The sequence below is a fragment of the Mytilus edulis genome, chromosome 5 (genome assembly GCF_963676685.1).
Source record: "Mytilus edulis chromosome 5, xbMytEdul2.2, whole genome shotgun sequence".
In the NCBI taxonomy this organism is placed as follows: Eukaryota; Metazoa; Mollusca; class Bivalvia; order Mytilida; family Mytilidae; genus Mytilus; species Mytilus edulis.
In genome coordinates this window covers 56,457,438-56,473,142 of record NC_092348.1, presented here as the reverse complement: position 1 = coordinate 56,473,142, position 15,705 = coordinate 56,457,438, and the positions used below count along the sequence as shown (strand labels likewise).

Sequence of the window (15,705 nt, the reverse complement as noted above, 5' to 3'; positions counted from 1 at the left end):
TAAGATCAGTTCAATCGAACTTTTGAACTTTTTGATAAGGATGACTATGTTTGACACTAACAAGTGTCATGTACGTGTTTGTCACTGATACACATTTCTCAAACGTTGTTGTGACGGATCTATAGTATGTCTTACAGAGGAACAACACTAGATATGTCTCCTGTTGGGTTTTTTTTTTTTGGTTGAAAATGCGAATTTTAAAAAAATCTTAAAAATGAAACGAATTTTCCAGTAATGACATGATGCTCATCGTATAGAAAAGTAATACAATAAAAATAACTTTTTTCTATCGATTAATTACCAATTAGGAAAAATAATTCAGATATAAATATGGCCGCCATTACGTGACTACATTACACCGAGCATATATTCAAACAGGGTTTTGAAATTTCATTGATAAATATTTGTTTTTTGGGACATAGTTTAACCTTTTTGTAGTATTTACTTGCATAAGAGGTATTTCCTAACTACTCCTACAGTGATCTATGTGCTCTTATGCTCAATCTTGTGTATTTCAAAATAACATTTTTCATCTTCGGGTCATCACATTTATCAATGTTTATCAATAACGGTTTCATTTAGCAAGTCTTCACATTTTCGAAAGAAATACATGACAGTTCTGGCCAGTATTGCTAAATAAATATTTATTTATTCTGAATAACACGCATAGCGGGTTATTTTAAAGTGTGCACCACATTTTTTATGTTATTTCGAATAGACAGAACAAATTTTACAGTATGATTTAATTCTAGATTCCAGAGTAAATCATGAAAAAAACGTGGATAACGTCACGTTCACATGACATCAGAAGCCGTGTTACATCCAAAATTAAATTATTCCGATATTTCATTAGTTTTTCCAACTGCTTCAGAAGGTTGTTTATTTGTCCATATAGAGGGTGGTGATTATAAAGTAGGTCATTTTGAAGCTTTGAGAAGTCATGTGATTTCCAAAGATCCAGAATACTAGGATGTGCCTGTCTCCTCTACCTCATCGAGTACACCATCTGATTCATGACTTTGCTAGGTTTCATTCAATATGGTCAGGGATGACGCATACTTTACTGTGTCAAGACTTAAAAACGTTGAAAATAGCTGACATTAATGAATATGATGCAGATAATCATTGAAGAAAAAAATCCGGTAACAAACAAGTTGGCTTTATTCCTCTTTCTTTGTATAAGTAATTTAGAGTCAATGATTATGAGCTCTCCAGGAAAGTATGCTCCTACATGTTATAAGTCGTTTTGTTAAAGAGTAAAATCTGTTTGAGCTAAATTTTGGTTTAGTCCTAGGGTTATGTCCATTGACTTTTGCTCATTTGACCATTTTTAGAAGCTGTAAGTGACTACCTCAGTGATAATGGTAATGCTTTTAATAAGTAGACTTCTCAATTTTTCAGCCGGACTCAAGCCTAAATGATGAGTTTATTTAAAACCACTAGGTCGATTACACTGCTGGTGGTGTTTTTGTTCGCCGAGGGTATCACCAGCCCTGTAGTCAGCACTTTTGTGTTCACATGAATTATCATTGATATTGTCATACTTTAAATGAATTGTTTAGAAAACTTTAAATTTTTGAAAACTAAGGCTTTTCTTTTCCAGGACTAGATTATCTTTAATCTGTAATTGTCAAGACTTTTAGGAATTTGGGGTCCTAAATCCTCTTGAACATTATTTGGAATTTTTTTTCATTCGAGCGTCACTAATGAGTCTGGCGCAAAATGCAAAATTTAAATCATGGTATCTATGATGAGTTTATTCGAAACTTCTTTTCATGGGTATTTCGAACATTTTTTCATGCTGCTCACAAGGAAGCTATTAAACCAAGAGTTCAAATGGTGAAGTTGAAATCATCCCTTCGTAAAGGAGCAGGTTCAGTAAGACCCCTTTTAGGCCCCAAAATATAGCAGTTTTACAAAATTGTTAAAATGTATACTTTTAGTTATTTATTGAACAGGAGAATGCTTCTGCTAAATAAATATGGGCTGTCTTTGACAAAACGATGCACAGATATCGGGTACTAGCATCATTAAATCATGCTAAATTACTGAAATCTTCACAATTTTAGCATTTTAGTTATATTTTAGACGGTTTCCGTCTTAAATGAAAGTGGCCGCATTCGTGTTCATTCTTAATATTAAAATGTAAGTTGTATTTGATGATAATACATAACATAAATAAAGGTTGAGGATGAACACGGATGCGGCCACTTTTATTTTTGACAAAAAACATCTGAAAAGTGACAATTTTTGGCATATTTGATAGATTTTTCATATTTAAGCTAGAATCGAGGCGTTTTTAATGAGTAAATCAGTTAAAACCGTTAAAATACTTATTGAATCAACTAAAATAGACACTTAATTGTTTAAAAAGTGTCTAAAATCTTTCGTCAGATGAACTTGAAATTTGGAGTTGGTTGACCGTTATGGAATAACCGTTTCACTGATGATATCGGATATGTTCCTTACGTCGTAACTATAATCCTCTTCCCTTTCATGAATGAACCTACCTAATTATACTATTTACCGGATTTGTTATAAAATGAGCAACACGACGGGTGCCACATGTGGAGCAAGATCTGCTTACCCTTCTGGAGCACCTGAGATCATCCCCAGTTTTTGGTGGGGTCTGTGTTGCTTATTCTTTATTTTTCTATGTTGTGTCAGGTGTACTATTGTTTGTCTGTTTGTCTTTTTTCATATTTATCCATGGCGTTGTCAGTTTATTTTCGATTTATGACTTTGACTGTCCCTCTGGTATCTTTCGCCCCTCTTTTACAATCACTCCATACACCAACTATAGTTGACCTATTCATTAGAATATCTGCGACGCTGAATTGAACATACAACGTTAGATAACCTTGAAAACTAATCCATGCAATAAGGTCGAGGTCAGGTGAACCATGTCCGGCTAAAATGTAGACCTTGAAAGGATCATACATAGCAAATAAAGTCATTCTCATAATGTGTAACAAGCAGTCGCGGTATCATGACATTTATGGCAATATCACTGGAAAGTACAGACGGAAACTTTGTTATATTATAAAGGCATGTGTGTACAAGTTATAAAACATCAAGTTCTTCTTCTCTCTGAAATACAAAGCGTTATGGTGGCTGGGTGTTACCTTTCCTCGTCAGTTTTATTCGAGCGTCGTAACACAGTACATGATATATAAAACATGAGAATGAATTTTTTACAGATCAAGACTACTCGACCACCTAGACTCTTGGATCCATGCGCCATTTCTAACTAGCACAGCCTAAGTGGTCCAGTGGTCTGGCGCATCGGGTACAGTGCAAGGCGATTTGGTGCCACGATATCTCAGTAGCATGAGTTCGAATCCCATCCATGGAAGAACAACAAAATTGTTCTGGAGATTTACTTATCTAACTTTGTTGGGATGTTATTTAGAATTATATATATATATATTCATATCTACTCTAAATATCAGCACATCAATTCTTAATATGCACATTAGCGGAAATAAATTTGTGTTCTTCCTTCGCCAATTTTGCAGATTGTGCTGATATTAAGAGTAGCTATGACTATAAAATGAGTTTTCATCCTAGTATCACTTTCACTGGTAATCAAATAATTCCTGGCATAAATCATGTAAACAAACCAGGGGCGTTTCCAGGATTTTAATTGATTAAAATGTAGGATAAAGAAGAAATCCAGAAAATGTGCACTATGGCCCATTAAATCATCAAAGATGTCGTGATATTTGTCGTGAACTATGACCCATACTCTATCTCCTTGCATCAATTCGACTATCACCATATTAGATCCGGTGCCATAACCCGTAGTTGTTTTTGTTCCTGCACGCACATGTTGGATCCATGCGCCATTTCTAACGATCACAGCCTCAATCGCCTTTGGGGCATAAGTGAGAAAATGTACGAAAAATACATAGTAGCCAGGTGAAGGACTCTTGAATACACCTGTGCTTCCATCGTAGGCACTTGCAAGGTTTGTGTTGACAGTTTGGAAGTGAAGATCTTCATTATCATGTACACTAATTTTTCCTGCAATGTTGGCATGGAAGGCAACATTTACAGCTGAAAAAAGTCGTTTTGTAAAAGTTAGATAAAAGCATTGATCTTAATTATTTTTTTGATTCGTTTCAGTAATTCATTAATAAATATATTCTTATATAAATCCATGGCTGTGTTTGTTATATACTAGCATATTTTTTTTTCATTTTTTTGTAGCAGATGTGTTATTTTAAATACATTGCGTTTATCATATTCTTTTTGATAAAACTTTTTTAACATTTGATCATTTAAAAAAAATATATGAGGGAACAATTCACTTAACTATTTGTTTCATCCTCGGTGCTAAATATTTTTTTCTTTATCAACAGAAATATAAAAAAGGTCTTTTTTCAGTAGAAAGTATGGCTTAAGCGTCGAATGAATGTTCTTAACACCATCAGTGATCCAAGTGCTGAAACTTTGATTTGTGATTTAGCAGATTTTCCTGATTAAACCCATTATCTTATAGAGGGAACACTAATGGAAAGTGAAGGTGTATATGAACTTTTGATAAATAAAATGCATAATGGTAAAGCGTTCATGTTTTGACACTGAATTTCGTTTTGTTAAATTATTGTATCCGTTTCGGGATTTTATAGACGTATTTATATGTTTTTTAATTAATTTTGAAACATGACACATATTAAAACCTTTAACTAAATGATTTCTCCTGATTTTGTATTTTAAGCTTTAAATTATTTATTTTTTTAATTTCAAAATTTTCAAATGAAGATTTGACTCGTGCATGAATACGCGAGTACTTTTCAAAAATTGTGCTCAACATACCGTTCTTTTTTCATTTGCATGGTAATTGAAAATAACACTTAAAATTTTAAGTGTTTGAAGCACTTTTTCTAGATTTACCTTCATCAAACCCAAACATTTAAAAGCCAAATATATACCTGGACATAAACACATGGAGAGCTATTTGAATAATAGAGGCCTTACAAAATAGGCTTATTCATCTAAGGTCAACCTTGTCTGAGGGATTAAATAGCATCATATCTCATACTTCATGTCAGATTTTTTATTGGTTTATACGAGGGCGATAATTTACACTACCATTTGACAAAAAATTGATTGTCGTTCACAGAGAAGATTGATCAATTGTGCGCTTTTTTAAGTACTTATACGGATTCGCATGAACAAGACGTCAAAGTTTATTATTTTCTATTTGAATTTTGATAGACAATAGTAACAGAACATTTTGTTATAACAAATTAGATAACGCATAGTTAAGAGAATGATAGAGCAGGTTTTATCTTTCGGAAAGACATTTCTGTTTACAATGCTTTCTCGGGTTGATAATCCGCTTTATAACCATTTAAGTTATGTGTTATTTATATATACAGAACATTTCACGTTTGTCAAAATAGGGGTTGTGCCTAAAGCGAATACGCGAGTCATGTATGCTAAAATTTAAATCACATTTACATACGGTTGGTTGTAGTGACTCTCTTATTGTGAACTGATCTGTTAATTTTGTCCTCTAAGTAGTTTACTTTCCACATTATGTTTGTAATCTTATTAACATTTCATTTTCAGACTTTAGGTGAGTTATCTCAGTTTCATGAACATCAAAACGTTTTGTTAAATCACCAACATTGTCAGACCTGCAAAATGCACATAAAAGGAAAAGTATGGAATAATGCATTTCAGATTCCAAGTTGTCCAAATGATTTTAAAGACAAAGTTAACAATTGAAGATAAGAACTATGTTATACCGCTTTATCTGTAGAAATTCCGTACATATTGAAAGCACGTTTTGTTTTTGATATTGTTAGCAAAGATTTGAATGTTTATCTTTTCAAAACCAATCAATGTCAATTGTTGGAACATAATCTTAAATAGTTCGTGTTACAGCAACCAAAAGAAGTAAAATTAAATAGCTATACTTGCACCTTTTACAATTGGGCAAACCAATTACACAGAGCAAGATATAAAGGCCCCGACATAACAAATGTATTACAAATCGACGTGACGATTACTGAATCAAACAATAAACAAAAAAATACAAATATGATAAACGGAACAAACCACAACTGACTGACTTGAGTTAGGAATAAACAGAATGAGGAGGAGTTGAACACGTTTGCCGGCCCTTGTTACTATTCATAACATATAACATGGGACAGTTTACACATCTTTGTTTCTAATACGTTAACGTTCTTGAATTCTTTTCACAATAGTGATGATATTGTTATCAAAAGTTTAAAGGTTGTGGACTTTAGTAATGTAGTTATAAATTTGGCTCAATCCCTTTCGCTGCTTTTAATCTAGTACCTATAATTCTGCGTAGACATTTTGGATAATATCTCAACTTCTTGTTCTATGTGCCTCTAAACTTTTTGACGCAATTGTGAGAAAATGTACACAAAAAAAACGTAAGAAGCCGACACTTAGGAAATACACTTAAGTGTTCTTCATATGATCTCCCTAAGTTGGTGTTGACCCGATTGAATTGTAGCACTTCATTATCATACTAACCTTTGTGTTCTACCATATTTGCATGGAAGGCGCATTTAATAATGTCAGAGAATATTGAACAATTTATATTTCAATTGATATTTCAATATGAAACAATTGATATTTCAAGGTTGAACAATTGATATTTCAATGTTGAACAATTGATATTTCAATGTTGAACAATTGATATTTCAATGTTGAACAATTGATATTTCAATATGGAACAATTGATATTTCAATATTGAACAATTGATATTTTAATATTTGACAATTGATATTTTAATATTGGACATTTGATATTTCAATATTGAACGATTGATATTTCAATATTGAACAATTGATACTTCAATTGCTGTGCTCAATGGCATATACATAGAAGCTGTTAACATAACATTTTACTGTAACGGATAAGCAAAGATAGGTTTTTGAGGTGAGAAAATATATCGAATTCAATCTTAAGCTATTGTACGGATTGTTGAAAGGAGGGGGGGGGCTAAATTTGGTAGGAAATCCGGGTTTTCTTTGTAAACCACCAGGTCTTGCAAATTGAAATTTTGATTAATCAGATTGACGTTGTTAAATTATTGTTTTTATTTAATTTTTGAAAGATACTGGAAAAGAGGAATCGTAAATTTGCCTTTGAATATGTTTCATTTACCGGGCCACAATCTTAAAGTTAAAGAAAACTAGTTGATTTGAATATTTGAGATTCATATAAATATGCATTAGAGAGTGTCGTAATCGATAATCGACTCGCGGCGTTAATTATCGTTACCGAATCAAATTTTGCTTGTAAATGCTTTAGCTTTCATTTGTTTTTGTGTCAGTGTTTCTATTGTTCTGTTGTTTCTTCTTATAGTTAATGAGTTTCCATCAGTTTTAATTGTCAACCCGGATTTGTTTTCTCTTAATCGATTGGTGACTTTTGAACAGCGATATACCACTGTTGCCTCTTTTTTTCGTATTTCTGGTAAAATGACTGTCTTATGTTTTAACAATTAATCAAGCGAGTAACATAAAGATAAGCCTATATGTTGTCGATTTTATTCCATTGTAATTGGAATATATTGAATTCACACTCATCTACAGTTAGGCTTCCGACAAGTTAACAAAAGTAAAGTATACTTTAAATTTGGTACGTTTGTTAACGATTGACCTTGCAATTGTGCAGAGAGTTTGTATAAATCTTAGCGGTAAAATAGTATGTATTTTTATAATGCAATTGTAAGTTATTATTTGAAATGTAAAACAATTCAAACGAGAAACTATCTTTTAGGTTGATGAACAAAACTATAAACGAAAAACGGAAAAAACGAATTTGATAAAACGGTATAAAAGAGGGACGAAAAACACCAAAGGGACAGCCAAACTCATAAATCGAAAATAAACTGACAACGTCATGGCTAAAAATGAAAAAGACAAACAGAAAATCAATAGAACGCATGACACAACATAGAAAACTAAAGAATAAGCAACACGAACCCCACCAAAAACTAGGGGTGATCTCAGATACTCCAGAAGGGTAAGCAGATCCTGCTCCACATCTGGCACCCGTCGTGTTGCTTATGTGATAACAGATCCGGTAAATAGTCTAATTAGGTAGGTCACATTCATGAAAGGGAAGAGGATTGTAGTTACGACGTTAGGAATATATCCGATATCATTTGTGAAACGGTTATTCCATAACGGTCAACCAACTCGTGATGGCGTCCGTAAAATTTACGAAGGGATGATTTCAACTTCACCATTTGGAACTCTTGGTTTAATAGCTTAATATAAACGACAACAACTGACCTAAAGGATTCTGACTTGGAAATAGCATATACAGAATATTGCTGGGTTAAACATCCTTACATGCACAAACTATTACACATAACCTGGGAACGTAGTGAACCCGCACAACATAAGAACAAAGTATGATAATCAGATTAAAAGAATTGCATCGTCAGATCGACAAAAAGTGCACAACAAAAAGACAAAAAACACAAAATCCCGACAAGATGTACTCGCAGTTTCCGAATTCAATTAGAACTAAAACAACCATGTAAACAATACCAACGTACATGTATAAGAGCTGATATACAACACTAATTCATGTTGTCGTCTGCTAACGATCAATCAACTATATAATAGTCATAGTTTCGATTCATTCTTTATCCAAAATTACTGAATTTGGAAAATGAAGTTCTCTGTCTGTTTTCTTTGGTTGTCCATGTCTTAAGATTTCTCTAAAAACAACGTATTCCCCACACCTATTTTTATATAAGTATTTCATGTTACCTGGTATGATTTATGTTAACAAAAAAAGAGCCATTTCAACAAATTTATTTGATCAAAATGTTGGATAAAGAAGAAATCCGGCAAAGGTGCACCACGGCCCATCAAGAACATCAGCAGTGTCGTGAAATTTGTCGTGAACTTTGACCCAAACTCTATCTCCTTGATTCAGTTCAAGTATAGCCAAATTGGATCCAGGGGCATATCCGTGCGTTGCTGTTGTTCCTGCATAAATATTTTGGATGGGAGCGTCATTTTTAACTAAAACAGCCTCAATCGCTTTTGGTGCATAAGTGAGAAAATGTACAAAAAATACATAGTAACCTTGTGAAGGACTTTCGAACACACCCGTGTTTCCATCGTAGGCAGTTTCAAGGTTGGTATTGACAGTTGGGAAGTGTAGAACTTCATTATCATGTAAACTTATTTTTCCTGCAACGTTGGCATGAAAAGCCACATTTACAGCTGAAAAAGTAAAAAATAATAATTAAAAGCAAGGATCATCATTATTTTTTTTTGAACACTTTCAAACGTCATTGTAATATAACTCCATGGCTAATCGTGATGTACCAGAATTGTTTTGTACTTTTTTTATATTGTGCAGACATGCTTTTTTAATTGTGATAATGCATCATCTACTTTGTGTTATGAAATTGTGAAGTTTACAAGTACTCAATCTTTGGATTTGTTTTATGCTGATTTTCCAGATCAAAACTCTTTACTGGCGGTGAAAATTAAATGGAAAATAAAAGATCATTATAAACTTCTGATAAATGAATTACATTAATGTTTAAACGTTGTATTTGTATAAGGATTGTGATAGCTTATCTTCCAGTGGCAATCATTTCCTTCATAACAAGACGAATATTCTTGTTTCTGTCGAGGAAGTGTTAAGTTACGAATTTAAAACATGTGAAACATAAAAACAATTTCAACTAAATGATTTCTCCAAACGTTTTTTTTTTTATATATACAAGCTTAAGATTGTCAATTAAAATTGTACTTGTGGATAAAAGAATGCTTTTCCAAAAATTGTGCTTTATTTATCAACATACCGATTTTTTTTATTGCAGGGTAAATGAAATAAACACTTCAAATTAACTTCGATGCGCTTTTCTAGATTAATCGCCATCAAAACCAAATATATAAAAGAACTATTCACAAGGAGAGCTGTGTGACTGGAAAAAGCAAAATTCATCTAAGGTCAACATTGTCTTAGGGGTTTAAAAATAATAAACTATATTTACATACGATTGGTTGTAGTGACTCTCTTATTGTGGACAGTTCCATTAATCTTGTCCTCCAAGTCGGTTATTTTCGTCATAATGTTTTTGATTATATCCTTTAACATTTCATTTTCAGACTTAAGGCGGGTCATCTCCGTTTCATGAACATCAACACGTTGTGTTAAATCCCCAACATCATCAGACCTGCAAAATGCAAATAAAAGGAAAATTATGGAATAAAACATTTCAGATTCCAATAAATTCAAATCGTTTAACAGACAAGGTGAACAATTCAAGATAAGAATAATGTGACACCGCCTTATCTGTTGAAATTGCACATTTATTTAGGCCATGCTATATATTTTAACTTTTCCAGATGCACAGAGTTATCTGTATTCTAAGTTAATTTTGAGGTGAAAAAAACGTAGCCATTTTAACTATAGGGTCGAAAGAACATTAACCTGCCGTTTTCTACAGAAAAGGCATGTATCGAGTCAGTAATATGACAATTATTTAACGTTCGTCGCTTTGGTTGATATAGTTGAGCGTTTAATTTTGTCAGGTTTAATGAAATTTCCCATTTTTAGCACACCTGGCCGAAGTGAGCTATTATCATCCATCAGTCGCCCGTCTTCGTTGGTTAATGGTCGCGAAAATGTTCTCATCTGAAACTAATGGGTCAATAGGAGCCATACTGAGCTACAAACATTCTTATGATATCTTTTTCTTTACATTTGTGTCTGTCTTTTTCTTCTTCTAATATTTTGCATACCACCTCTGGTGTATTATTGCAAATTACTATTTACACATGCCCAAAGGAAACATACTTCCAACAAACTATGTACACAAATCCGGTTAAAAGCCATGATTGTGGTAATATATACAATTAAAACTGATATGTCTAACACAAAGCAAGTGTATGGAGGCTGTCTTTGAATCCTTCCAATGTGAAAGCTGTAACGAATTGCAGATGGAAAATGTGATAGCTGGTGGTTTTGTATTCTCGAGTTAGGTAGTAGGAGAATACAAAACCTGCAGCAATCATATTTTCGATCTGCAATTCATCTGTGGAATGAACTACTATCTGCTGTCGTCAGAGCTTCCACATTGGAAGGATTCAAAGACAGCCTCCAGACACTAGTTTTGTGCCGACACAGCTTGTCAACCAACATGGCCGAAAAAGATAATAATGTTAATAAACTTGAAAAATCTTATAGGGTAGAAATATTCAGAATATTGAGTAAAATTGAAAACGGAAATGGGAAATGTGTCAAAGACCCGACCAAAGAACAGAAAACAGCCGAACGCCATTAATGGGTCTTCAACAAAACGGGAACATCCCGCACCCGGATGTGTTCTTCAGCTGACCCCTGGACAAAATTGTGTGCTGGTTCAGTGATAATGGCCATCATCCTAAACTTCGAAATATATATGTCAACTAAAATTGGAAATAATACAAACCTAACAAAGGCTTGGGTCCCGACTTGGGACAGGCGCAACAATGCGTCGGGGTTAAACATGTTTTGTGACATATCATACCTACCACTATACTTTTAGACAATGTAGAATAAAGAAACACTTAGTAATACGCATAGTAAAACTAAGTTTAAAGTAAGGCCGAATCCGATGTCAGAATATGTAACAAAATGAAATAAACAAAATGACAATGATGCACAAATTAACAAAAGACTACTAGTAGTTACTGACATGCCAGCTCCAGACCTCAATTAAACTGATTGAGATATTATGTCTTCATCATATGAATATCAAGCACAATTCCTGTCCTTAGGGGCTTAATATCATACCATCATGAAATATGCGAGAAAAACAAAACTTATATCATGCCAAAAACTGGTTTTAGAATAAATGTGTTAATTCCGATGCAAAGACCCTATTAGTGAATCAATTTTGAATCCAAAATATGTCATATCTAATGACATGAAAACAGTATCGTAACTATTTACCTTCTTTTAAGTCTGTTTAAAAGGTTTGTTTAGCTTTTGATGTGAATGCCGCCTTTTTTGTGCTTTGTAAATAATATTATTATAAAAGATCGAATGTGGAATACCTGAACGTATAATATGTATGCATGTTGATTTATATTTACGAATGATGTCCTTGTACTTATGATAAAATTAAGTAAATGTTTTGACTAGTTTATGAAATCAAAAACCCTGGTGTAAAAATAATTTTACAGTAATATATAGATTTCCTTCGTTGAAATCTAATACGTTGCTACATATACGTGCGAATCAAACAAGTTAAGAAGTATAAACACCATCAGAAGGTGACAAGGGAACGTCACCATCTAAAAAAGGAGTATTTAGCATCCCGTTAATTATATAGATAACAAGATCCATGAAAGGGTATGTTCATTGGTAATATTAGCTCTATTCAAAGTTAGTTCAACAGGATAAATATCTTAGTTAACGTACTGGTGTCGTTATTATTGAGAGCAAATATATCATCCAAATGTCTAAAAGCATTATTATTTGTTTTGTATCATTTGTTGTTTCGACTGGTCTTTGCTGATTTTAGTCCTAAATTGTAACTCAGAATAATACAGAAACAGGTCCGAAATAAGCTGTGAACAGTTAGTCCATAACTTGACCATATGAGGAATCTCCAAAGCGAACAAAAGAAGTATTATCTTCTATTTAGTTACATAAGACATAAGTCATATGACATAAGACCTTTCTTTTCGCTGAAGCTCAAACATGGGGTATGTTAGCACTTCTGTGTTGACATAAATATCAATGTTTTGGTCATTTTTATAAATTTCATGTTACAAAACTTTGAATTTTCGGAAAACTAAGAATTTTCTTATCCAAGGACTAGATTATCTTAGCCGTATTTGGCACAACGTTTTGGAATTTCGGGCTCTTAATGCTCTTCAACTTTATACTTGTTTGGATTAATAACTATTATGATCTGAGCGTCACTGATGAGTCTTATGTAGACGAAACGCGCGTTCGGCGTACTAAATTATAATCCTGGTACCTTTGATAACTATTAACACCACTGGGTCGATGCCACTGCTGGTGGATGTTTCGTCCCCGAGGGTATCACCAGCCCAGTAGTCAGCACTTCGGTGTTGACATGAATATCAGTGGTTTGGTCATTTTTATAAATTTCATGTTACAAAACTTTGAATTTTTAGAAAAACTAAGGATTTTCTTACCCCAGGACTAGATTATCTTAGCCGTATTTGGCACAACTATTTGGAATTTCGGGCCCTTAATGCTCTTCAACTTTATACTTGTTTGGATTAATTACTTTTATGATCTGAGCATCACTGATGAGTCTTATGTAGACGAAACGCGCGTTTTGCGTACTAAATTATAATCCTGGTACCTTTGATAACTATTAACACCACTGGGTCGATGCCACTGCTGGTGGACGTTTCGTCCCCGAGGGTATCGCCAGCTCAGTAGTCAGCACTTCGGTGTTGACATGAATATAAATGGTTTGGTCATTTTTATAAATTTCCTGTTACAAAACTTTGAATTTTTAGAAAAACTAAGAATTTTCTTATCCCAGGAATAGATTATCTTAGCCGTATTTGGCACAACTATTTGGAATTTCGGGTCCTCAATGCTTTTAACTTTGTACTTGTTTGGCTTTCTAACTATTGTGATCTGAGCGTCACTGATGAATCTTATGTAGACGAAACGCGCGTTTTGCGTACTAAATTATAATCCTGGTACCTTTGATAACTATTAGTACAGCATTTTAACAAACAATAAAAGTTTGAACATATTTACATTAACACAACATGGTAACCAATAAAAGGTACAATAAAAGAGTATATAATGAATACTGGTTTGACAGGAAGTACAAGTTATAGTAACATGATAAAGCACATGTATATAAAAAAAAGGTTTTAATAACACTTTTGCAAAATTTTGCTATTCCAGTAAAAGTGAATAAGTCTTATGTATTCATCAATCTTTGACTCATTTGTAAATTACGTTTTTTTTAATCTTTTTGTCATTCAAAGCGTCAATCTATCTCAAATAGTTTTCAATGTAATAGGGAAAACGTAAAAGTTGCTCATTCTATGCCAAAAACTCCAAAAAGGAGTTGTCTGTAGAATTTGTCTATGCTGGCTTATTTGTAGATCTGGTCTTTCAGATCAGTTAATTAAAATGTATATCTATCTATTATAGTTCCCAAGATGATAAGCAAACACGCATTACTGAAATTCGCCCTTAAAGGTAAAAAACTAAAATAAGAAGGCGTCGCCCAATTTAGGCAATACAATTAGCCGTTTCAGAATCTAAAGAATCATGGGTAATTTCATTGTTCGTACCCCAAAATGAAAATAAGGCCACGTCATTGGTTAAATTTTCATTGTTTATATTCTTATTGACATTTTTAACCAATCAGGACGTTTTGGTGTACACTTTTGAAAATATTACCCAGGATGCATTGATTCTGAAACGGCGAATTGAGAAAGGAAATAGGGAATGTGCCAAAGCGACAACATCCGACCATAGAGCAGACAATAGCCGAAGGCCACCAATGGGTCTTCAATGTAGCGAGGAACTCCCGCAACCGTAAGCGTCCTTCAGCAATGTTTACTTGTTTGTAGAGCTTATATCTTGTTGATAATCGTTGCTATTTGTCAGTTTCTCTGTATCTATCATAAAGTTTCGAGATACAAGGCAAAAATAAAACGAATCGGTAAATTTCATCAATTAAGGGCAATGACTCCAATAAAAAAATCGCCTTTTTGGCATTGAATGTCTGTAAGCAGATCCAAACATTCTTAATATTTCTGTCCCTTTACTGTCAGATTTTCTCTATTCATAGCGGTTTTGAAGATACTGAATCAGGTGAACAAAACTCTATAACGATCAGCAGGATAAGAATTACAAATAAGTTCAAACCCGGTGATCAGTCTTATTCAGAAGGTCACGTTTCGGGAAAAGAAGACAGGATTATAGTTTGGATAATTGGCACATTTCCGTCTTTTGTCAGTTAACTCTAACTAGTGCTGCGGAGAAGGTCGGGATTGAAAAGGCGGATAATGTGTACTGCCACTGGAAGAACAGGGAATTTATAATAGGGCATAAAATTTATCGTTCATCAGGTAATGAAGAAACCATCACAGTTTTGAACGAGTAAAGAGTGTGACACCCTCCAAAAACAGCTTTAATATTAAAAGAGGGACGAAAGATACAAAAGGAACAGTCAAACTCATAAATCTAAAGCAAACTGACAACGCCATGGCTAAATGTGAAAAAGACAAAAAAAAACAACAGCACACATGATACAACATAGAAAACTAAAGAATAAATAACACAAACCAAATGTTATGTTTTGTTGGCAATGTTGTTTATGAGAATACTGTTTCATAAATGTACATTACTGTTTTCCAATTCTGTATTAAAATACGAGGGACGAAAGATACCAGAGGTATATTCCAACTCATAAGTCGGGAAAAAACTGACAACGCCATGGATAAAAATGAAAAAGATAAACTGACAAACAATAGTACACAAAACAAGGTTTGTCATCATTGCAAACTATTCACTTGAAAACATCAAAACCATAACAGTCCGAAACTTCCAAAAGTCAATTAACTTGGAGGCGATAAACAATGAATGTAAAATGTTAAAATTATTTTTTCAAGAAAAAGAAATGTGTGATCATGGTTGAAGGATAACGCTTAATTTACATATTTTGGCTATTTCAC

The 15,705-nt window shown here is 33.4% G+C and overlaps 1 protein-coding gene across 1 annotated transcript; it reads right to left on the bottom strand.

Annotated features, from left to right (window-relative positions):
• Positions 1-8,833: 8,833 nt before the first annotated feature.
• Positions 8,834-10,713, bottom strand: LOC139525147 (caprin-2-like). Its single transcript, XM_071320332.1, has 3 exons — positions 10,700-10,713; positions 10,030-10,208; positions 8,834-9,243 (listed from the first exon to the last, which is right to left on the bottom strand). Exons 1-3 carry the CDS (start codon positions 10,711-10,713, stop codon positions 8,834-8,836), a joined length of 603 nt encoding a protein of 200 aa, XP_071176433.1.
• Between the last annotated feature and the right edge of the window lie 4,992 nt (positions 10,714-15,705).